This window comes from Argopecten irradians, chromosome 5 (genome assembly GCF_041381155.1).
Source record: "Argopecten irradians isolate NY chromosome 5, Ai_NY, whole genome shotgun sequence".
Taxonomy (NCBI): domain Eukaryota; kingdom Metazoa; phylum Mollusca; class Bivalvia; order Pectinida; family Pectinidae; genus Argopecten; species Argopecten irradians.
The window spans coordinates 50619778-50644665 of record NC_091138.1 but is presented as its reverse complement, the minus strand read 5'-3'; the positions used below and the strand labels follow the sequence as shown (position 1 = coordinate 50644665).

At 37.9% G+C, this 24888-nt stretch overlaps 1 protein-coding gene across 1 annotated transcript in view; it reads left to right on the top strand.

Annotated features, from left to right (window-relative positions):
• Window positions 1-24888, top strand: part of LOC138324147 (THO complex subunit 4-like) — a 44363-nt gene that overhangs the window by 5310 nt on the left and 14165 nt on the right. Inside the window, exon 4 of the mRNA XM_069269230.1 lies at window positions 4420-4537. Within this exon, the coding sequence (XP_069125331.1) occupies window positions 4420-4537 (118 nt within the window). The remainder of the gene's footprint in view (window positions 1-4419; window positions 4538-24888) is intronic.

Genomic DNA, 24888 nt, shown 5'->3' with positions numbered 1-24888 from the left:
AAATTTAGCATGAATATATCTAGAATCCGTGTTTTTATTTCAAACTTCTTCTATAACGATGCAAACATGGCACAGTTTTTGAGTAAAAATAAAATGTGGACGATTATCAGTTATGTGGTATTGGAGTAACAGTACCGAACTTATACTGAAAATAATATGTATATCTATATTGTTGCCTTTGAAACTTTATCCATAACGTTTACTAAAAAGCAGAAATACATCAATGGTATTTCTGATATATGTTCCTAAATCACAGTTGAAGTGTAGATTTATATTCATTACTTCAAAATTAAACTAAATCCTTAAAATAGTATATTCATTGTCGACCATTTTGTATATCATACCGAGATTTAATAGTATGATATATGAACATTTATCGTATAATCCAAAAAGTAACCACATAAAGTGTTCAAATGAAAATTGATAACTTGTATAAAGGGATTATAAATAGATATAATATCTTGTGGTACCTTTTTAAAAATATACTAAGTGATATTTAAATAAGCATATTTAGTGTGATAATGTTGTAACCCTTCTTGTATGACTAAACTTGTACATTTATATTCGAAACGGTGAAAATACATGCTTAGAATTTTTACTAATACCTTAGAAATTACGGAAGATTGCTATATGCCACGATTCCGGAATTACAGTTCTAGACTGGAATAATTTTTAAGGTTAAACCTTTAGTTGAAATAGTTCTTAGAACCATTTTTGCTTCTGAATAAGTCACGTTCCATTATTGTTTTAACTGTGTACGACATATATATATATTAGGGCTGCCGCGATACGGCAGAAGCGTACCACGATATATTGCGATACACAACAACTGTATTGTGATATGTATTGCAATATTTTGACCTTAACATATGTGTTGTCTATTTTGTATATATTCCATAATAAAAACACCCTTTACATTATACAAACATACAGTGCTATGTTATGTAGTTTTACATCGATTTGAACCATGTTGTTGAGTAACAAAAATGTTCAAATGTGTTCTTGTTTTAAAAAAAATACGAGTCTGTTTGTGAAAACGCTAGGCTAACTGTTACAGACGATCGTAACCTAATAATGCAATAACTAAACATGATAGTGTCTGCAAATATTAACACTTTTGAACCTAAATGATGAACAAATTTACGTACAATTGTCCTGGCAAAATAAGCTTACGATCGTGATTAAACTTCAAAGGGTTGACCGGCTTGCAGTGTTGTTTTGACACGTGTAGGAAATCGAAAATGGCGGCGGACGATGAAGCCTGAAAAAGCTGGCAAAATCCCTGCAGCCATGTATTCACCGGGCCTTAAATGTGTTTAGAGAATTAGATATTCCGGTATTGTTGATTGATGGAGCGAATCAGCTTGATAATATTTCAGAAACTAGCCTAATGTCATATTGTTTATATTCAACGTCATGCAAATGTTTGAATCATTTGAACATTATACACGTTAGTTACAAACATTTGACCGACATCTGAATCGAATGAAAACGAAAGGGATACCCGCATGGCTTAATATTATCGGAAAGGAAAACAAATACAACTTGCTGGTTTTGTTTTAATGACAGGACGTTTTAATTATATCAAATTAATGAAATTGTGATACTAAGAAAATATATCGTAAAAAACCGGTACAGGTAGACTGTATCGTGGTACAATATTTTTTGGTGGTGCATTGCAATACCCCAATATACCGGTGAACCGCGGCAGCCCTAATATATATGTGTATGTAATATATATTCCTAGGTATGATCAGGTATATTTTACTTCCATTTGCTTTTTTCATCTTCATTTTGAAAATGGAGGTGACAATAAAAAACCTAGAGCATAGATGTACGGGGTTTCCATAATTCAAATCACAATCCAATTAACAGATGTCCTAACCTGATTGACAGTAAGACAATAGCAAATACCCAATATAGTTCACCGCAGGGGTGTACAATTCCACTAGCCCGACGTCCGGGGCTAGTGATTTTCAGGTCAGGGCTAGTGGCTTCACGATCATTACTAGCCCGTGGGCTAGTGAAAATTTCTGTTAAAATCTATATTCACATTGAAATTTCAGTTGTAAATCAGCAGTTTAGCCTTTTATTGCCGTTCAGAATTCGACTAGCAGTAAATGTGTCGTCAAAACTGAAGCAAACGATATCGTTGCATACCACAGGTGGTTCCCAAACGTAAATAACCTTCTTCATCTAGATGCTTCAAACGTTTTGTTATGTAATTGATGAAAGTTAAGCGCTTGAGTGACCCAGATGGCCATGTGTTTGCCGAGGTTGCTGACAGACAGGGAACGGGAAAATCTAGATTTCTTGACTCTAGACAAGAATCAATTATGAAGTGACATTTTTATTACCTAGCATCATTATCATTTTAGTGTTATAAATTTGAGTATATGGGGGTTGGATTCAGAAAGAACTACTGCTGTGCGATGGATAGCGGATCATTTTGAAGTAATTAAAATACACGGTTAAAATGTTGTCATGCCACTTGCAGATACATAGGTATGCTTAGTTAACACAGCTGACACAAATAAACCCACTGAATGTTTTTCAAAATAACTTTAATAGAGGTTTCATAATTATAGGTACAATATTTTTGCATATTTTTCATCTTATCTTTCGCATATTTTTATGATATATTGAAAACTTGTAAATGAAAATCAGCAGTGCTAATTAATAATCATTTACAAAATATTTTATAGTAAATTGTAAAATTGATTTTGTGTAGTTCTTAAAATAAATCTATATGAAATTCAATAACAAATTGACATTCAAATACGAATATATCATGCAAATGTTACTAGATAAAAAAAACTTTTCCAATGCTCATAAAATTAGGGAAAATAAGTAAGTGTTCAGTAAAACAGTAATTTCAATTAAAGATTTTTTACAGAATTTTCATGAACAGTACTATGTACTAAATTCATCATACCTATAAAATGAAAACAGCAGATAATAAATACTGATTGTTCACTTTACATTTTCCTGCTAAGCTTTTAATATCAAAGTTAAACTTTAATAGATATACTGATTATGTTATCTTTCTATATATATAATGATAGTTTTAAAGGAAATATCTGAGTGAAATAAGAACCATAATTTCAAATCTAAAGTATTTTGCATGCGATGGCATTGTTGCATTATCAATATTGACTCAAGAATTTTTTTACTAAATGAATACCTGGTACCTGTGAACAATCGGTGCAATATCTTTATTAGCGGAATGGTATTTAACACACTGTTAGACATGTACTTGTTCTGTACAGGTTTGTAAAAAATCCAGATCGAGTAAAATGAACATATAAAAACAAACGAAAAATAGGGCTAGTAGACTTCTGATCAGGGCTAGTGAAAAATTGATGCTACTAGCCCTTGGGCTAGTGCAAAATTTTCAGAATTGTACACCCCTGTCACCGAATAGCAAATTCCCCGCGGCCAGATAATTACCGGTGAGTTCGATGAATGGCGTTGTGTACAGGTAAACAACATCCTGGTCAAGGTATAACATAAACATTAAACCAAAGGCATGGCTAATTATATATCTATAATATCGGTGATTCTACTCGTACATCGATTAAAAATTGAAAGCGACCGCACGGTCTGAAAAAATAGTTTGTTTTGCTTAATATCTCAATTATTTGATCTTTTATAATATCAAAAGTAAATTCTTTCTACCACTTGTTGAAACGTTTTACGGTCATTGAAATAAATGTATTTCGATTTATTCGGTTAGCAACACACAACACAATGTTTGTAATGATCAATCATCGGTGTGTACATATGTCAAGCATCATATCCTTGATGCTTTAATCAAGAATTTCTTAAATTGTTGCGTAAAATTTCATTTTACAGTCACAAACTTTGCAATTCTCAATGTATCAAAGATATAGACTACAGGAAAATATTATCTAAATAAAGCCTATTCGTTGCTGAACTCCTCGAAAAAAAAATCTGAAACTTTTATTTCTGTGTGGATTTTCCTTCATTATTACACGAAGATACCTGCTATTAGAGCATAAATAAGAGTATTTGGAACATCGAATTTCACGCTTTTAGTTATAAATATCCGAGCCAAAGTTATTGTACGATTAACTTCACTCAAAAGTAATCATAAAAAAATCTTTGATCGGCTTTTCCTGTGACCGTCGATGTAAGTGATAGCACATCAGTTGTAGTACAGCTTTAAGCCACGGACTAATAATACATCACACGGTTTAGAGCTAGAAAATATGCATAATCGGGTGGTCAGAAAATTTGACCTCGATATCGGCGGTTTACAGGTTATTCCGGTCGCGCGCGGCACGGAGAGGTTTCTACATGGTCTAATAAAGCCACTTCCAGCATAAACTGAAATTATCATTTTTGACTGCACAAATCCTTTTAGATTTTGTATTTAACAATGAGAGATATTTGTAGGTCGACAGATGAGCATACAGTTAATAGGGGCATCAGAGAGCGGAGCTGTACCAATGTCCAACAGAATTAACATGAGCCAAAGGACAGGTGGTGGCCAGAGGAGTAGAGGAAGTGGCAGGTCAGTTATATAATATACAAGTCAGTCAGATTAAGAGAACCACTATTTACCGTCATATGTAAATAAGATGTACAGTCAAACCATTGTAACGAGACGTACACCTCAAGGGACAGAAAAATATGTCTAATTAGACAGGTGTCTTTAACACCTTCCTGTTCGGGTGTTTTTGATCTGCTAAATAAGTGAGATTAGCACTTTTTTGTATATCTTATATTCCAAACGTTGGGTGCATAGAACCATAAAGTGTTATGCATCATTGATTAGTATATCACCTGAATTTCATTTTCCTAAATATAGTTTTCACCTTTGACCTTTATGGTAGTAAAGGTCAAAGGTCAAAGATCACCAAAATCACCTTTGTATTGAAAAAAAAAAATCACCATTTTGCTTTTCTGGATAATTTGCCGGGCGGAACAACAACACAAACTGTAAATTTGAAGATTCAATGTAAACTACAGATAATTCTGAAGATAATCCTATGAGATAGCCCATTAATTACGATCAACAAAGTTTTGGCAAAGAGATTATCGGTGTGACCTTTGAAGAAAATATCAGCTAAAATGACAATATTGGCAGCAAAATCATGTATTGATTAAGTAAGTAGTTACACATAAGATAGTAAAACCTTGAATTGATAAAGATATGAGTTACCTACGGTAATTGAAAAATCAAAGTAGTATAAAGATTAAAATACATGTACATAATATTAATATAATTATTATATATGTACATTGGCAAGACACAAGGGAGGTAATTCATATTCTTGCACACTACTCATTGTTTTGGAAGAAACGTTTGCATTTACTCCCAATTTGTCATGAACTTGGAACATGAAAGATGGTGCAACATCTTCGTCGTAAGACTTTGTTTCCATTCATATTACAGAGATGACATGTTTATTTTTACAAATTGACATAAAATGTATATAGTATGTGCATGTATATATTAAAACGGGAGATTACTTTTGGTATTAATTGAGAAGCAGAAGCAATAAAGTTTTGTTGTAAGAACATTTTAATCCCGTGGGAACGTTGGAGATCTATGGTTACGACCAATTGTTATGTATATGTTTGCATGATTATACACTTCAACATATATCATAAAATAAGCATTGTCTTGCTGAATAGTATGTATGCTTAATTCATCCATGCTACTAGAGTGGATCCAGGAATGACGGTATTTACTGGGTTTTTTTTAGCCCACCATCTGATGATATTGAAATCGCCTTTCGTACGTGGTCCGCCTGTCCTTCCTTCCGTCCGTCTGTTAACAATTCTTGTTACCGCTATTTCTCAGAAAGATCTAAGGGATCTTCTTTCAAATTTCATATGTAGGTTTCCCTAGGGCCCTAGCTGTGCATATTGCATTTTGGGACCGAACGGTCAACAAGATGGCCGACCGGCCGCCATCTTGGATTTTGATATCGAAAAGCAGCGAAAAAGATCCCTCTGCCATATGTCAGACATAGACCATTTTTTGTGGGCGGCAAGATCCCTCTAGGATCTCTTGTTTCTTTGTAGGAAAGGATGTGATTAAACAGTACCGACATTCTGATAACCAGTACCTACATATGTATATCGTTAGTTGACATCTTTGTGACCGACAGGTTTCTTATTATTGTGGTAAGAGCGAGATAATGCACGACCAGAACCGTTTCAAACCCGGGACCATCCGAACTCTTCCCGGATGCTCTACTAATTGAGCTGCTTGGTTGTCGGCTATCGATCCGACCCAGAACCGTTACATTAGTATTATCCCCTTCCTTTTCACTCATCGCCACCAAAGATTCAACACACTAACCGGGGTTTTTTATATTCCCCTTTTTAGATTCCGAGACACTCCAAACACTATCCTGATGCTCTACCAATTCAATTGTGCTATATAAATAATATATATATTTCAAACAGATGAGCCGAAGCTCAGCATAATAGAAAGCCGGAGCAAATGGGGAAAAAAATACTCTTGTGTTATAGATTAAGAGGGAAAAAATTCTTTTTTATGCCATGATATATATATGATAAGCAACTAGGTCAGGTTCTGATTTTCTGTACATGTATGAATTTGACTCAAATTTAATTCAAATCACTACATTTACGAATTAATATCAATCAAGTGTTGTACCCATCTAGATCCAAGAGAAAACCGTATGTTTTAGAAAATAGCCGCTGCCCTTTGGCCAGTTCCTTAGAGCTGTGTAACGATTAATAATTACATGTACACATTAAACATTAAATCGTTTTATTTACTGTTTACCGTTTTCATATGGATGTTGTCGATCAATTGTGAGAAGCATTGTTGTAAATGATATCTATAAATATAAACCAAACTCTTTATATATTTCATTACAGGCTGTTATTACAAAAATGATTTGTAATCTGTTTTCTTTTTAAAAAAAACTATGTAGCAGAGTCATCCATGATATCTCTTTCTCCGACATCCCTTCAGTTTTCATTTGGTTGTGTAAAATAGTGATTGACAGATCTGACTTGTAATCAGTATGACTTAATTATATGTTTATGGAGTTATGAACCACAAGACTTCTAGTATATAATCTATATTTTACATATGAACCACAAGACCACAGGGACCTGACAAGAACATTTTAACCAACAGTATACATATATATATTATAGATACTATAATATGTATGTACAGTTGGTTAAACATTTTCGTGCCAGGTCCCTGTGCACAAGACTACTAGTATATATAATCTATATAACTACATTTTTTGATACTGATTCTGATACTAGAGTCAACATTTTAAAGCAAACAGATTAAGAGAGCATTATAATGTATATGCATATGAACAATGTATATACACATAATTATTATGCACCGGTCGTCACTCACAAAAAAGGCGATTTGATTTTACCGACCAAAACGTGTATTACAAATAGTTCGTATGTCAATCTATTACGAATAGTTCTATATTCATCCTATCCTAAGTCTATTTCAAAACGGATCCAGAGCCCCTGTTAATTTGTGCACGAGGTCTACATGTACATGTACACGTACGTACAATAGAACTATGGCTATCACGACTAACCCGTCACAACTACGTACATGTACACGTATTACCTACGTGTGCTGCACATGTACCTGCTACTAGTACCGCTATTTCACATATTTAAGTAAACAAGTTGAAATCTATCCGTTTCATAAAATGTTTGATGATTGAACTGGTTTCAACGACGTCTAAACCTAACATTAATTGCTAACGCTTCAAAAATTGATGAGAGTTTATCATCGTTTCTATGGACGCTCAAGGGACAATACTCTAGATTGATTTTTTCTATACATGTACAAATTTTGAAGTACTTTCACAGATGCTTTACTGTACATGTATTACCTACGTGTGCTGCACATGTACCTGCTACTAGTCCCGCTATTTCACACATTTAAGTAAACAAGATGAAATCTATCCGTTACATAAAATGTTTGATGATTGAACTGGTTTCAACGACGTCTAAACCTAACATTAATTAATGCTTCAAAAATTGATGAGTTTATTATGCATCGTTTCTATGGACGCTCTAGGACAATACTATAGATTGATTTTTTTCTATATATGTACAAAATTTGAAGTACTTTCACAGACGCTTTAGCTTAAGGATTTTTTTCAGTGGTAATAATTACCTATAATTCCATCAAAAAGGAGTTTCCGAGGCCGCAACGTTGACCGTCCGAGGTCAGAATTACCGTAATCTCACATTTAGCATCCCATAATATGAATGCGAGGATATTTTCTGATTGCATAGTGTATTTTGAGTAGTTTCGTTAAATTCTATATCTGTAATCTTCAGCAGCATTATATATATCTATCTATTTGATTTAGATAAACAATCATCCAATGTGCTTCTCCAGGATCATGATCATAACGTTACGATAAACGTAAATGAAACGTAACGTCATAATGTTACACATTTGTAAGTAACGTCGCGAATTTTCGTTTGAGTAGGGTAAAGTAAAATCGCGATAATTTCGTTTCAAGAAAACCAATTCTAAATCTAAAGCTGATTTGTAAAGGAATTTATCTGTGGCATTAACACACTGTATTTTCATGAAGTTATAATCTTAACTGATATATATTTTCCAGCTCTGAATACATAAAAACGTTAATTTTTTTTCGCATATGTTTTTCATTTGAGAAAATTTTCTTTAAAATAATAAAATAAAGACATAAGAATAACATCTTTTTCTTGCTTGCAATCTAAGCTTTTCAGTGATATATGTCATTTCAACACTGCAATATTTCATATTTACTTTCCGAGCGGTTTATTCACGAATAACGCTGGCAAAATTTAACGGCATTTTCGGCACTTTTTAACGGACGTTATTTTTACGGAAACTTACAGCGGACTAATTCATTCTAGCAAACCAACTTGTGAAATTTATATGAACATAAAATAGAGAAATCACTGATTCCGTTGATATAAATATTTCGTTTCTACGAGGAATATAAAGGTTAATGTGACGCCTTCGAACTTGGTAGATGACGTTATCAAAGTCATATCGGTACAAATGTACCGATGCGAACGGGAAGGTGTTAATATACAGGTTACCAAAAGATCACGACACAATATGTGTACTTTATTACAATGGAATATTGGAAAAAATACTGCATTAATTAGGGCTTAATTAAATAAGTTTTAAATTCATTACAATTATGAATGTACCTAATTTTCATCTCAACAGAAGCATTTACTTATTAATAAAATATTTTTAAACCCGTTAAAGTAGTAGTCAAAATGTATCTTTATCTGTGAAAAAATAAACAAAAAAAATTCTTTGTTCACTGGTTTATTTAAAGTATTGAATTTTTTTAGCTCACCTGGTCCAAAGGACCGAGGTGAGCTTATGGGATACCGCAGCGTCCGGCGTCCGTCAACAATCGACTTCTTCTCCATAACCGCTGGTCGGATTTCAACAAAATTTGATTGGTAGCATCCTTATGGGCTACTAACTGAAAATTGTACAAATGATGGGGCTGATCCCCCGGGGGCCTGAGGGGCGGGGCCAAAAGGGGTCAATTTGGCTATTTCCATATAAACGACTTCTTCTCTGAAACCAAGCATGGGATAGCACCCATAATGCAATGGTAGCATCCTTATAGGGTGGGGATTCAAAATTGTACAAATGATGGGGCTGACCCCCCGGGGCCTGAGGGGCGGGGTCAAATGGGGTCAATTTGGCTATTTCCATAAAACAACTTCTTCTCTGAAACTAAGCAAGAGAAAGCACTCATAATGCAATGGTAGTATCGTTATAGGGTGGGGATTCAAAATTGTACATATGATGGGGCTGACCCCCGGGGGGCCTGAGGGGCGGGGTCAAAAGGGGTCAATTTGGCTATTTCCATATAAACGACTTCTTCTTTGAAACCAAGCATGGGATAGCACCCATAATGCAATGGTATTATCCTTATAGGGTGGGGATTCAAAATTGTACAAATGATGGGGCTGACCTCCTGGGGGCCTGAGGGGCGGGGTCAAAAGGGCCAATTTGGCTATTTCCACATAAACGACTTCTTTTCTGAAACTAAGTATGGTATAGCACCCATTATGCAATGGTAGCATCCTTATAGGGTGGGGATTCAAAATTGTGCAAATGATAGGGCTGACCCCACGGGGCCTGAGGGGGCGGGGTCAAATGGGGTCAATTTGGCTATTTCCATAAAACAACTTCTTCTCTGAAACTAAGCAAGAGAAAGCACTCATAATGCAATGGTAGTATCGTTATAGGGTGGGGATTCAAAATTGTACATATGTTGGGGCTGACCCCCGGGGGGCCTGAGGGGCGGGGTCAAAAGGGGTCAATTTGGCTTTTTCCATATAAACGACTTCTTCTTTGAAACCAAGCATGGGATAGCACCCATAAGGCAATGGTATTATTCTTATAGGATGGGGATTCAAAATTGTACAAATGATGGGGCTGACCTCCTTGGGGCCTGAGGGGCGGGGTCAAAAGGGCCAATTTGGCTATTTCCACATAAATGACTTCTTTTCTGAAACTAAGTATGGTATAGCACCCATAATGCAATGGTAGCATCCTTATAGGGTGGGGATTCAAATTTGTGCAAATGATAGGGCTGACCCCCCGGGGGCTTGAGGGGCGGGGTCAAAAGGGGTCAATTTGGCTTTTTAGGTCATCTGGCCCAAAGGGTCAGGATGACCTAAAGTCATCATGCACCATCCGTCGTCGTCCGCCGTGCGCCGTGCGTAAACTTTTCATTCAAACAACCTCTTCTCAATAACTGTAAGGCCCATAGTACTCATATTTGGCCTGCAGCATACTGGGATGAAGGGCTATCAAAGTTGTGAAAATAAATGACCTTGACCTACTTTCAAGGTCACAGGGGTCAAATAGGCTAAAATCTTTTAATAACTTCTTCTAACTAACCAAAAGGTCCAGGGTACTCATATTTGGCCTGTATTATACTCAGATGAAGGGCTACAAAAGTTGTGAAAATTAATGACCTTGACATACTGTCAAGGTCACCAGGGGTCAAATAGGCTAAAATCTTTGAACGACTTCTTCTAACTAACCCAAAGGTACAGGGTACTCATATTTGGCCTGTGACATGCTGGGATAAAGGGCTACAAAAGTTGTGAAAATCAATGACCTTGACGTACTGTCAAGGTCACACGGGTCAAAATAAATGACCTTGACGTACTGTCAAGGTCACCGGGGGTCAAATAGGCTAAAATCTTTGAACGACTTCTTCTAACTAACCAAAAGGTCCAGGGTACTCATATTTGGCCTGTGACATGCTGGGATAAAGGGCTACAAAAGTTGTGAAAATCAATGACCTTGACGTACTGTCAAGGTCACACGGGTCAAATAGGCTAAAATCTTTGAACGACTTCTTCTAACTAACCAAAAGGTCCAGGGTACTCATATTTGGCCTGTAGCATGCTGGGATGAAGGGCTACCAAAGTTGTGAAAATAAATGACCTTGACGTACTGTCAAGGTCACCGGGGGTCAAATAGTCTAAAATCTTTGAACAACTTCTTCTAACTAACCAAAAGGTCCAGGGTACTCATATTTGGCCTGTGGCATGCTGGGATAAAGGGCTACAAAAGTTGTGAAAATAAATGACCTTGACCTACTTTCAAGGTCACCGGGGGTCAAATAGGCTAAAATCTTTGAACGACTTCTTCTAACTAACCAAAAGGTCCAGGGTACTCATATTTGGCCTGTAGCATGCTGGGATGAAGGGCTACAAAAGTTGTGAAAATTAATGAACTTCTTTCATGGTCACAGGGGTCAAATAGGATAAATTCTTTGAACAATTTTTGTTAACTAACCCAAAAGTACAGGATACTCATATTTTGCTGGTGGCATGCTGGGATGAAGGGTTACCATAGTTATAAAAATGAATGACCTTGACCTTCTTTCAAGGTCACAGGGGTCAATTAAGCTAAAATGTTAAGGTCCAGGGTATTCATATTTAGTCAGTAGCATGCTGAGATAAAGGGCTATCAATGTTGTGGAAATTAATGACCTTGACCTACTTTCAAGGTCACGAGAGTCAAATATTCCAAAATCTTGAATTTTGAACTTCTTCTCAAGTTCTACCAGTGTGATTAAGCTGAAACCTGCGTTAATTAAACCTGACATGGTCCCGACAAGTGTTGTTGTATTTTATGTCGATCCAAAATCCAAGATGGCTGCCACAGATGATCCAAGATGGCTGCCACAGATGCCATCTTGAAAACACATTTTGAACTTCTTCTCAAGTTTATCAGTGCAATTTAACTGAAACTTGAAACATGAAATGCGGCTGATATGATCTTGTCAAAGTGTTGTTATATCTCTGGTTGATCCCAGATTGAAGATGGCTACCATGACACCATATCTAATTATTTTCCTATACAGCTATTGCCAAGATAGATGACCGTTAAGGCCCTTGGGCCTCTTGTTCCATATAAATGACTTCTTCTCTGCAACTAAGCGTGGTATAGCACCCATACAGTGTTTTTCCTGGGTATTTTGGGAAATTGCCACCTGGTGAAAATTGGGAAATTTTGTGCGATAAAAGTATGAAATGAAAATTTTTAACGGTGTTTATGGAAATTTTGGAAAAGGTAGAAATTAACAATGTATCCTTCTCTAAATCAATATGCAAGTGTAAGAATGTATACTAAAATACGACGTTCAGACTTGGGTTTTCCGGATTTTCTTTGTTTCGTCACACAAAATAGGCGTCAACTCACTGATTTGGGAAATTTAGACATAGATTTGGGAAAAAAACCAAGAAATACAATTGGGAATGGGGCCTTATTTCGGCCCCAAATATATAGGCAGGAAAAACACTAGCCATAATGCAATGGTAGCATCCTTATAGGGTGGGGATTCCAAATTGTGCAAATGATGGGGCTGACCCCCCGGGGGCCTGAGGGGCGTGGTCAAAAGGGGCCAATTTGGCTATTTCCATATAAACGACTTCTTCTTTGAAACTAAGCATGGTATAGCACCCATACCGTATTTCACTGCAAATAAGACCCCCCTCCCAGAGAAGAAATAAAGGTCAAAAGTGGTGGGGGGTCTTATTTGCGGACAACCCGCCTGATAACATCGATCTATGAGGTTCGCCATCTTGGATTTTTAGCTCACCTGGTCCGAAGGACCAAGGTGAGCTTATGCCATACCGTGGCGTCCGGCGTCCGTCGTCGTCCGTCGTCCGTCGTCCGTCCGTCCGTCCGTCCGTCCGTGTCCGTCCGTCCGTCCGTTCCGTCCGTCAACAATCGACTTCTTCTCCATAACCGCTGGTCGGATTTCAACAAAATTTGGCTGGTAGCATCCTTATGGGCTACTAACTGAAAATTGTACAAATGATGGGACTGACCCCCCAGGGGCCTGAGGGGCGGGGCCAAAAGGGGTCAATTTGGCTATTTTCATATAAACGACTTCTTCTCTGAAACCAAGCATGGGATAGCACCCATAATGCAATGGTAGCATCCTTATAGGGTGGGGATTCAAAAATTGTACAAATGATGGGGCTGACCCCCCGGGGCCTGAGGGGCGGGGTCAAATGGGGTCCATTTGGCTATTTCCATATAAACGACTTCTTCTCTGAAACCAAGCATGGGATAGCACCCATAATGCAATGGTAGCATCCTTATAGGGTGGGGATTCAAAATTTTACAAATGATGGGGCTGACCCCCCGGGGGCCTGAGGGGCGGGGTCAAATGGGGTCCATTTGGCTATTTCCATATAAACGACTTCTTCTCTGAAACCAAGCATGGGATAGCACCCATAATGCAATGGTAGCATCCTTATAGGGTGGGGATTCAAAATTGTACAAATGATGGGGCTGACCCCCGGGGCCTGAGGGGCGGGTCAAATGGGGGTCCATTTGGCTATTTCCATATAAACGACTTCTTCTCTGAAACCAAGCATGGATATAGCACCCATAATGCAATGGTAGCATCCTTATAGGGTGGGGATTCAAAATTGTACAAATGACGGGGCTGACCTCCCGGGGGCCTGAGGGGCGGGGTCAAATGGGGTCAATTTGGCTATTTCCATATAAACGACTTCTTCTCTGAAACTAAGCATGAGATAGCACTCATAATGCAATGGTAGTATCGTTATAGGGTAGGGATTAAAAAAAATTGTACAAATGATGTGGCTGACCCCCCGGGGGCCTGAGGGGCGGGGTCAAAAGGGTTCAATTTGGCTATTTCCATATAAACGACTTCTTCTCTGAAACCAAGCATGGGATAGCACCCATAATGCAATGGTAGCATCCTTATAGGAAGGGGATTCAAAATTGTACAAATGATGGGGCAGTACCCCCGGGGGCCTGAGGGGGCGGGGTCAAATGGGTCAATTTGGCTATTTCCATATAAACGACTTCTTCACTGAAACTAAGCATGAGATAGCACTCATAATGCAATGGTAGTATCTTAATAGGTTGGGGATTCAAAATTGTACAAATGATGTGGCTGACCCCCGGGGGCCTGAGGGGCGGGGTCAAAAGGGTTCAATTTGGCTATTTCCATATAAACGACTTCTTCTCTGAAACCAAGCATGGGATAGCACCCATAATGCAATGGTAGCATCCTTATAGGATGGGGATTCAAAAATTGTACAAATGATGGGGCTGACCCCCAGGGGGCCTGAGGGGCGGGGTCAAAAGGGCCAATTTGGCTATTTCCATATAAACGACTTCTTCTCTGAAACTAAGCACGTTATAGCACCCATAAATACAATGGTAGTATCCTTATAGTGTGGGAATTCAAAATTGTGCAAATGATAGGGCTGACCCCCCGGGGGCCTGAGGGGCGGGGTCAAAAGTGGTCAATTTCCATATAAATAACTTTTTCTCTGCAACTTAACATGGGATTACGCTCATAATGCAATGGTTACATCCTTATAGGGTTTTGAATTCAAAATTTTGCAATTATGGGGCTGACCCCCCGGGGGCCTGAAGGTGGGGTCAAAAGGGGTCAATTTAGCTATTTCCATATAAACGACTTCTTCTCTGCAACTAAGAATGGAAGAGCACTTATAATGCAATGGTAGCATCCTTATAGGGTTGGGATTTGAAATTGTACCAAATGATAGGGCTGACCCCCCGGGGGCTTAGACCGGCAATAGATGCTGAGGTCAAAAGGTCAATTATGAGGCTACTATTTTCATATAAATTACTTTGTCTCTGAACCTATGTATTGGATAGCATATTTGTATGGTATCAATAGCATCATTGTATGGTTGTGATTCAAAATTAAACTTTGGGAGTCAATTTTTGCTTATTTTTTCTAATTGTCACTGAGTCTTGTGATAATTACTAACAAAAAAACCAGGTGAGCGATACAGGCCCTCGGGCCTCTTGTTTAATGTCCTGTCATTGTTGTAACAGTCGTATGACAGATGGGTAATAGCAAGATGTTCAAGTATTTTATGATAATAATGAAGACGTAGGAGTAAAATTAATCAAATGTTATTACAAATTAAAATATGAACAATACTATGGCAGTTTGTAACGTTAGTCTAAAGGGAAACGCACATTTTTGCAAGAGTCACCGCGGGGACATTCACCAATGAATCAAAACGAAGAAACAACATCATAAGCAATGTCATTTTAATCCAGAAGTTTTAATAATCGTATAGTTATTTTAAAATATTCAAATTCGGTGATTGTTTACGATCACAACTACATCTCCGTCTTAGTAAACACGTGAATCAATCGCCGTGAATCGGGAAGGGGAAAGAAAAGGACGATCGCCGTTCAGACTCAGTCCTATTTTAAAATTCACTGCAAAGACGTTTACATATCAAATTCGTTCAAATACAGAAGAATTTACGTACATTTGTCTCAGCAAAATGAGCAAAACGATCGTGATTTAACTTCAACGTGCCGACATGCACTGATGCAGTTGTTTGTAACATCGTACACACATGTAGGAAAATGGCGCCGGGATGAAGCCATACTTTCACATTTTCACACACCGGGTTTGTGTTTGGGAATTTGATCGGTATTGCTATTGATACAACGATAGTTTGATAATATTTCAGATATTAATCCAAGTATTAACTGCATTAAAACATCGTAGCAAGTATTTTTTGTATCCAGAGTAAAATACGAAACTTTGCGGCTAATCATATTATACTGACTGCGTAAACAAAACATGGCGGCCGAAAAGTAAAGCATGGTTTCTCCAACTGATCGTGAACTACAGGTACGTTACGTTCACAAATAAACATATTTGAAACTGTAAATGCCTTAAGTAAATGTTTTAGGTAATGATTGTATTGAGTTAGAATCCACGACTGCGGAAACGATCTGCATCAATGACGAATATCTTTGCCGAATTCATGTAAAAAATGACAAGCCGTAACGAACACTAAAACGTGTTGACCATGCCGATATGAAGTGTTCATGGAACATATATCGGCGTATTTTATTGAAAATAACCTCCAATTAAATATGAGCACTGTCCACAATTCGTAGTTAGTTATTGATAATTAAATTAAATCACCCGTGAATTAACTTGAATTAAATGACAAAAAATAACAAGCACACAAACAGTTGTGTTTACTACGTGATTTTTCTATGCCGATAAAACAAACAAAAGAAAGTTTCCGATATAAAGTCATTTTGGTGATATTTTTAATTACTCCATTGCTCAAATCCATCATCCAGTAAACTGAAAAAATAGGTGGGGGGTTCTTATTTGCAGACATCCCCCCTAAATCTGAAAATGTGTCAAAATAGGTGGGAGGTCTTATTTGCGGGAGGGGTCTTAATTTGCGGTGAAATACGGTAATACAATGGTAGCAATCCTTATAGTGTGGGGACACTCAAATTGAGTGTAAATGATATGGGCTGACCCCCGTGGGGCCAGAGGGGTGGGGTGCAAAAGGGGTCAATTTGGCTATTTCTATATAAATTGATTTCTCTCTCTGCAACTAAGCATGGTATAGCACCCATAATGCAATGGTAGCATCCTGATAGAATGGGGAATTCCAAATTGTGCAAATGATAAGGGCTGACCCCCGGGGGCCTGAGGGGCGGGGTCAAAAGTGGTCAATTTCCATATAAATGACTTTTTTTCTCTGCATCCTTAACATGGGATTATGCTCATAATGCAATGGTTTACATCCTTATAGGGTTTGGATTTCAAAAATTTATGCACAGATGATGGGCCTGACCCCCGGCGGGCACTGAAGGGCCATGCGGGTCAATAAGGGGTTTACTTTAGCTAATTTCCAAATAATAACAACTTCTTCTGCAGCAACTAAGTAAGGGAATTAAGCAGCACTTAATTAATGTCTATTGGATAGCAGTCCTACATATAGGGGTGGGGACTCAAAAAATTGTGCAAATAGAATAGGGGCTGACCCCCTGGGGCCTTTGCACCGGGCAAAATAGAATTCTGACGGTCTCAAAACAGGTCAATTAACGGCTACTACTTTCCTAATTTAAAATTACTTGTTCTATGAAATCCTATGGTATTGGTTAGCAAATTTGTATCGGTTTAAATAGCAGACATTGTATGGTTTTTGTGATTCAAATATATTAAACTTTGCGCGTAGTCAATTTTGCTTATTTTAGCATAATTGTAGTTAATTTTACTTATTTTTTTCTAATTGTCAGAGTCTTGTGATAATTACTAAACAAAAAACCAGGTGAGCGATACAGGCCCTCTGGACCTCTTGTTTATAACTAGTATTTTTATTAGGGCTTTTCACTATTTGTGAAAAAGACATATTGTTTTCGTTAAGTTTCTTATTCTTCTTCTTATTCTTATTATTAGGGCTTTTCACTATTTGTGAAAAGACCTATTGTTTTTGTTAAGTTTCTTATTCTTATTATTAGGGCTTTTCACCTATTTGTGAAAAGACCTATTGATTTTTCGTTAAGTTTCTTATTCTTATTAGGTTTCACTTTTTCCGTGCTTTTCAAACAAGACATTAGGTCTTTTCACTATTTGTGAAAAGACCTATGGTTTTCGTTTAAGTTTCTTATTGTTTTTCACTATTTGTGAAAAAGACTATTGTTTTCTAAGTTTTGTTCTTATATCTTATTATTATTCTTAATTTTATTATTATTATTCTTCTTCCAGTTTTTGTGAACGCTCTATCGGTCAAACGGTAAGACATAGGATAAAAAAGATTTCAGCATTTTAAAACTGTGTATCAGAAGGTGATCTATGAAGAAAATTAAGTAGGTCAAAAATTCCAAAATGGCCGCAATGATGTAAAACCTAAAACCACAGACAACCTGTCTATAACTCAAAAAGTATGAAAGCTATTTCAAACCTGAAGGTATTTTATTATAAGGAAATGGACATATCTAACTTTAACCCAAAATACATGTTTCCACAAAATATGTCTTGTTAAAAAAGCTCGCTATGAGATCAAAGTTTACCAAAAGTGACTATTTTTAGATTTTTTTTTTATTATTCATTTTTTTTCCCTAGCTTTTTTTAATACATCGATTCAGTATGTCATTCTAAAGGTTTGGATGTCTTCAAAAATAAAATTGGTCCACTAATTAATTTTTTATGACGTAATTCATATTTAACTAAGATTTTTTGGCAAATTTCGACAATTATATTTTAAAACATCTCCTCTGATTCCACCAGTCCCGATTCAAGCCCAAACTCACACAAGATATTCCACTTATTACCGTGACTAATTCTTGTTAATATGGTGTTGATTCAAAATTCAAATATGGCCGCAATGACGTCACTTTTCCGGTTTAACCTAGACAGCCATAATTCGTTAACCACTAATGCTAATTTCTTTCATTTTTTGATATGTTATGAAGAATAGCATACTGAGAAAAACTTTGTAATTGTACATTTTTCTCTAAAATGTCAACTTCCGAGTTGATTATTGACTAATAGTGGCAAAATCGCCGTTTTCGATGAAAATCACGAAAAAATCTTCTTCTAAAGTTCTACATAGTATAGAGGCTTCATGTTTTGCATGACGTAAGCTTAGGTAGTTGACTACCGGATTTGAAAAAATAAACGAGCTTGACTATCATCCAAGGTCACAGAGTGCGTTTGATTGTAGAGTTATGAAAATAATCCTGTGAAAATTCAGCTCATTGAGACAGCCGTAGCCGGTTAACCCACACAAGCCAATTCCTTTCATTTTTGGATATGTTATGAAGAATCAAAAATGAAACAATTAATTTGATAACCACTTTTCTGTAAAACGTCAACTTCCGGTTGTTTATTGACTAATAGTGAAAAATCGCCGTTTTCGATGAAAATCACGAAAAAATCTTCTTCTAAAGTTCTACATAGTATAGAGGCTTCATGTTTTGCATGAAGTAAGCTTAGGTAGTTGACTACCGGATTTGAAAAAATAAACGAGCTTGACCTTCATCCAAGGTCACAGAGTGCGTTTGATTGTAGAGTTATGAAAATAATCCTGTGAAAATTCAGATCATTGAGACAGCCGTAGCTCGTTAACAACAAAGCCAATTACTTTCATTTTTGGATATGTTATGTAGAATAAAAAATGAAACAATTCATTTCTTTACAACTTTTCTGTAAAACGTCAACTTCCGGTTGGAAATAAGGGACAAAGTTCAAAAATGCAATTTTTCGACAAAATCATTAAAAAATCTTCTCAATTTCTAGAAGGCCTAGAGACCTAATATTAAGCATGAAGCATGCTGAAATAAAATGCCTACCAAGTTTGTTAATTTGATTGACCTTGACCTATATCAAAGGGCACTCGGGCTAACAATCCTAAAATCTTCAAATAACTTATTGTAAAGTTCTGAAAGGCCTAAGACGTGGTATTGGACTTTTTTTTGGTACGTTGAAACTAAGCGCTACCAAGTGTTTTATAAAATGACCTTGAACGAAGTAGCTTTTAGGTGAAAAGCCCGTCAAATTGTCCCGGTGACAATTTCTAGTTCTTATTATTATTATTCTTCTTCCTGATTTTGTGACCGTTCTATCAGTCAAACGGTAAGACATGTGATAAAAATTATTTCGGTATGTTTAAATCATATATCTGAAGGTGTTCCACGAACAAAATTAAGTAGGTCAAAAATTCCAAAATGGCCGTCATGTTGTAAAACCTAAAAACACAAAATCTGTTATAACTCAAAAAGTATGAAAGCTATTTCAAATATGAAGGTATTTTATTGTAGGGAATGAACATATCTAACTTTTACCCAATACATGTTTCCACAAAATATGTCTTGTTAAAAAGCTCGCTATTAGGTCAAAGTTTACCAAAAGTGACTATTTTTAGAATTTTTTTATTATTCATTTTTTCCGCAACTTTTTTCAATATATCGATTCAGGATATCATTTTGAAGGTTTGGATGTCTTCAAAAATCAAATTGGTCAAAAAGGCGTCCGTCGTCCGTCCGTCCGTCCGTCCGTCTGTCCGTCCGTCAACATTTCCTTTAAATCGCTACTAGTCATAGAGTCTTGCTTGGATTGTGACCAAATTTGGCCACAAACTCCCTTGGGGGGAGGGGGAACAGAACTTGTATAAATTTTGGCTCTGTCCCCCCCCCCCGGGGCAGGAGGGGAGGGGGCCCAATAGGGGAAATAGAGGTAAATCCTTTAAAATCGCTACAAGTCATAGAGTTCTGAATCGAATGTAACCAAATTTGGCCACAAACATCCTTTGGGGAAGGGGAACTGAACTTGTATAAATTTTGGCTCTGGTCCCCCAGGGGCAGGAGGGGTGGGGCCCAATAGGGGAAATAGAGGTAAAATCCTTTAAATCGCTACTAGTCATAGAGTTCTGAATGGAATGTAACTAAATTTGGCCACAAACATCCTTGGGGGAAGGGGAACAGAACTTGAATAAATTTTGGCTATGATCCCCCGGGTCAGGAGGGGCGGGGCCCAATAGGGAAATAGAGGTAAATCCTTTAAATCGCTACTTGTCGTAGAGTTCTGAATGGATTGTAACCAAATTTGGCCATAAACATCCTTGGGGGAAGGGAACAGAAATTGTATAAATTTTGGCTCTGACCCCCTGGGGGCAGGAGGGGCGGGGCCCAATAGGGGATTTAGAGGTTAATATTAAAATTCCTTCAGAAAAGAAACAATGAACCTGTATTCAGAACATTACTTGGACACTACAAAACAGGTGGAGCGATACAGGCACACCTGATGCCTCTTGTTTATACACGTAATTAATATTCAACTAAGAGATTTTTTAGCAAAATTTTGGACAATTATATTTTTAAAAGACATCTCCTCTTCATTCCACCTGTTCGATTTTATATAACCCAAACTCAACACAAGATTTTCCACTTATTAGATTAACGTGACTAATTCTTGTTAATATGGGTGTTGATTCAAATTCAAATATGGGATGCAATGACGTCACTTCCGGTTTAATCTTGAACAGCCATAACTCATTAACCACTGAGCCAATTTCTTTCATTTTTAGCTCACCTGGCCCCGAAGGGCCGTGTGAGCTTATGTCATTGGCGCGGCATGTCCGTCGTCCGTCCGGTTACGTCAACATTTCCTTTTAATTCGCTACTAGTCATAGGAGTTCTGCATCATGGATTGTAACCAAATTTGGCCACAAAACATCCTTGGGGGAGGGGGAACAGAACTGTTTAATATAATTTTGGCTCTGTCCCCCCCCGGGGGCAGGATGGGGCGGGGCCCAAATAGGGGAGGAAATAGTGGTAAATTCCTGATAAAATCGCCTACTTTGTCCTTAGGAGTTCTGGCTATGGACTTTGTAACCAAATTTTGACCACAAATCATCCATTGGGGAGGGAGGGAAAACAGAAGCTTGTATAAATTTTGGCTAATGGTGGGCCCAGGGGCGAGTGAGGGGCGCAGGGACCCACCCCAATAGGGGAGGTACTAGAGGTAAATCCTTTAAAATCGCATATATAGTCAATAGAGTTTTCTTCCATGAAATTTGTAACCTAAATTTTGGCCACAGAAAATCACCTCTGGGGATGGGGAAACAGTATCTTGTACTAATTTTGTATCTGGTCCCCTAGGGGGCAGGAGGGGCTTGGCCAATAGGGGAAATAGAGGTAAATCCTTTAAATCGCTACTAGTCATAGAGTTCTGAATGGAATGTAACCAAAGGAGAAGGTACGTTAAGACTCGAATATGGCCCACAAAATTAATTCTCCAGTAAAGAACTACATGTTTTGCCATATAACAGTTGAATACATTTGCTAACACGTTACATTCCGAAAATATCCCGCATGTGCCAATTATGTTCACTATGACGTCATCAACATGCAGTTTCCCGCCATTTTCACAAAAAAACCTTGAAAAATCATACTTTTTGAGTGGTTTTCTCTAAAAATAAATGTGGCCGCCTTCATGGAGCAGAAAGAGATTTTCACACGTTGTGTATCGTGTATTTAGGCATATCCATGCAAAATATAAAGTTGCTCCAAGGTGGCTGGCCCAAATTCCATTTTTCAAGCCTTTTCTTAAGACCTAAAGATGATGGAAATTTCTCTTAGCAAAATTTGGCCGGAGAAGTTGAGGAATATCATCTTATTTGATGACGTCAATAGGTTGGAGCACAATCGTTGTACATGGTTAGTAAATAAGTTATGTTTTGATGTATGGCACTTGTTATGAGAGTATTTCATTGATGTGAAAATTGATGTGGAATCAGATAGTCAATATTTTTAGGCGCTGTAAAATTGATGGAATTTTACTGGTCATTTATTCTATCTACTCCTGCTTGGCCACACAATTTACATCAATTGGGGTAAGGGATACAGAACTTGTGTAAATTTTGGATCTGGTCCCATGGGGGCAGGTGGGGTGAGGGCACCTTTTGGGGTTTAGTGGGTATCTTTAATCGCGATCGTAATAGAGTTCTGAATGGAATGTAACTTAATTTGGCCACAAACATCCTTGGGGGAAGGGGAACAGAATTTGTTTAAATTTTGGCTCTGGTCCCCCGTGGTAGGAGGGGCGGGGCCCAATAGGGGAAATAGAGGTAAATTCTTTATATCGCTACTAGTCATAGAGTTCTGAATGGAATGTAACCAAATTTGGCCACAAACATCCTTTGGGGAAGGGGAACAGAACTTGTATAAATTTTGGCTCTGGTCCCCCGGGGGCAGGAGGGGCGGGGCCCAATAGGGGTAATAGAGGTAAATCCTTTAAATCGCTACTAGTCATAGAGTTCTGAATGGAATGTAACCAAATTTGGCCACAAGCATCCTTTGGGGAAGGGGAACAGAACTTGTATAAATTTTGACTCTGGCCCCCCGAGGGAAGGACGGATGGGGCCCAATAGGGGTAATAGAGGTAAATCCTATAAATCACTTCTTGTCCTAGAGTCTTGCTTGGATTGTGACCAAATTTGGCCATAAACATCCTTGGGGGAAGGGGAACAGAACTTGTATAAATTTTGGCTCTGAACCCCTGGGGGCGGGAGGGGTGGGGCCCAATAGGGGATTTAGAGGTTAATATTAAAATTCCTTCCGAAAAGAAACAATGAACCTGTATTCAGAACATTACTTTGCATTACAAACCAGGTGAGCGATACAGGCCCTCTGGGCCTCTTGTTTTATATGTCATGTAGAATAGGATATGGAGAAACTTTGTAATTGTACATTTTTCTCTAAAATGTCAACTTCCAGTTGATCATTGACTCATAGTGCAAAATCGCCGTTTTCGGTGAAAATCACGAAAAAATCTTCTTGTCAAGTTCTACATGGTATAGAGGCTTCATATTGCGCATAAAGCATGTTTAGGTAGTTGACTATCAGTTTTGAAAAAAATAAACGACTCCAGTCGATCATTGACTCATAATGGAAATTCGCCACTTTCGGTGCAAATCATGAAAACAACTTCTTGTCAAGTTCTACATGGTATAGAGGCTTCATATTGCGCATGAAGCATGTTTAGGTAGTTGACTATCAGTTTTGAAAAAAACAAACGACCTTGACCTTCATCCCAGGTCACAGAGTGCTCGTGATTTTAGAGCTATGAAAATGATCCAGTGAAAATACAGTTCATTGAGACAGCCGTAGCTCGTTAACCACACAGCCAATTTCTTTATTAGCTCACCTGGCCCAAAGGGCCGGTGAGCTTATGTCATGGCGAGGCGCCTGTCGTCCGTCCGGTCGTCCGTCGTCCGTCTGTCCGTCCGTCGTCCGTCTGTCCGTCAACATTTCCTTTAAATCGCTACTAGTCATAGAGTTCTGCATGGATTTTAACCAAATTTGGCCAGAAACATCCTTGGGGGGAGGGGAACAGAAATTGTATAAATTTTTGCTCTGACCCCCCGGGGACAGGAGGGGCGGGGGCCCAATAGGGGAAATTGAGGTAAATCCTATAAATCGCTACTTGTCCTAGAGTTCTGCATAGATTGAAAACAAATTTGGCCAGAAACATCCTTGGGGGAAGGGGAATAGAACTTGTATAACTATTGGCTCTGACCCCCCGGGGGCATGAGGGGCGGGGCCCAATAGGTGAAATTGAGGTAAATCCTATAAATCGCTACCTGTCCTAGTGTTCTGCATGGATTGTAACCAAATTTGGCCAGAAACATCCTTGGGGGAAGGGGAACAGAACTTGTATAAATTTTGGCTCTGACCCCCCGGGGACAGGAGGGGCGGGGCCCAATAAGGGAAATTTAGGTAAATCCTATAAATCGCTACTTGTCCTAGAGTTCTGCATGGATTGTAACCAAATTTGGCCAGAAACATCCTTGGGGGAAGGGGATCAGAACTTGTTTAAATTTTTGCTCTGACCCCCCGAGGACAGGAGGGGCGGGGCCCAATAGGGGAAATTAAGGTAAATCCTTTAAATCGCTACTTGTCCTAGAGTTCTGCATGGATTGTAACCAAATTTGGCCAGAAACATCCTTGGGGGAAGGAGAACAGAACTTGTATAAATTTTG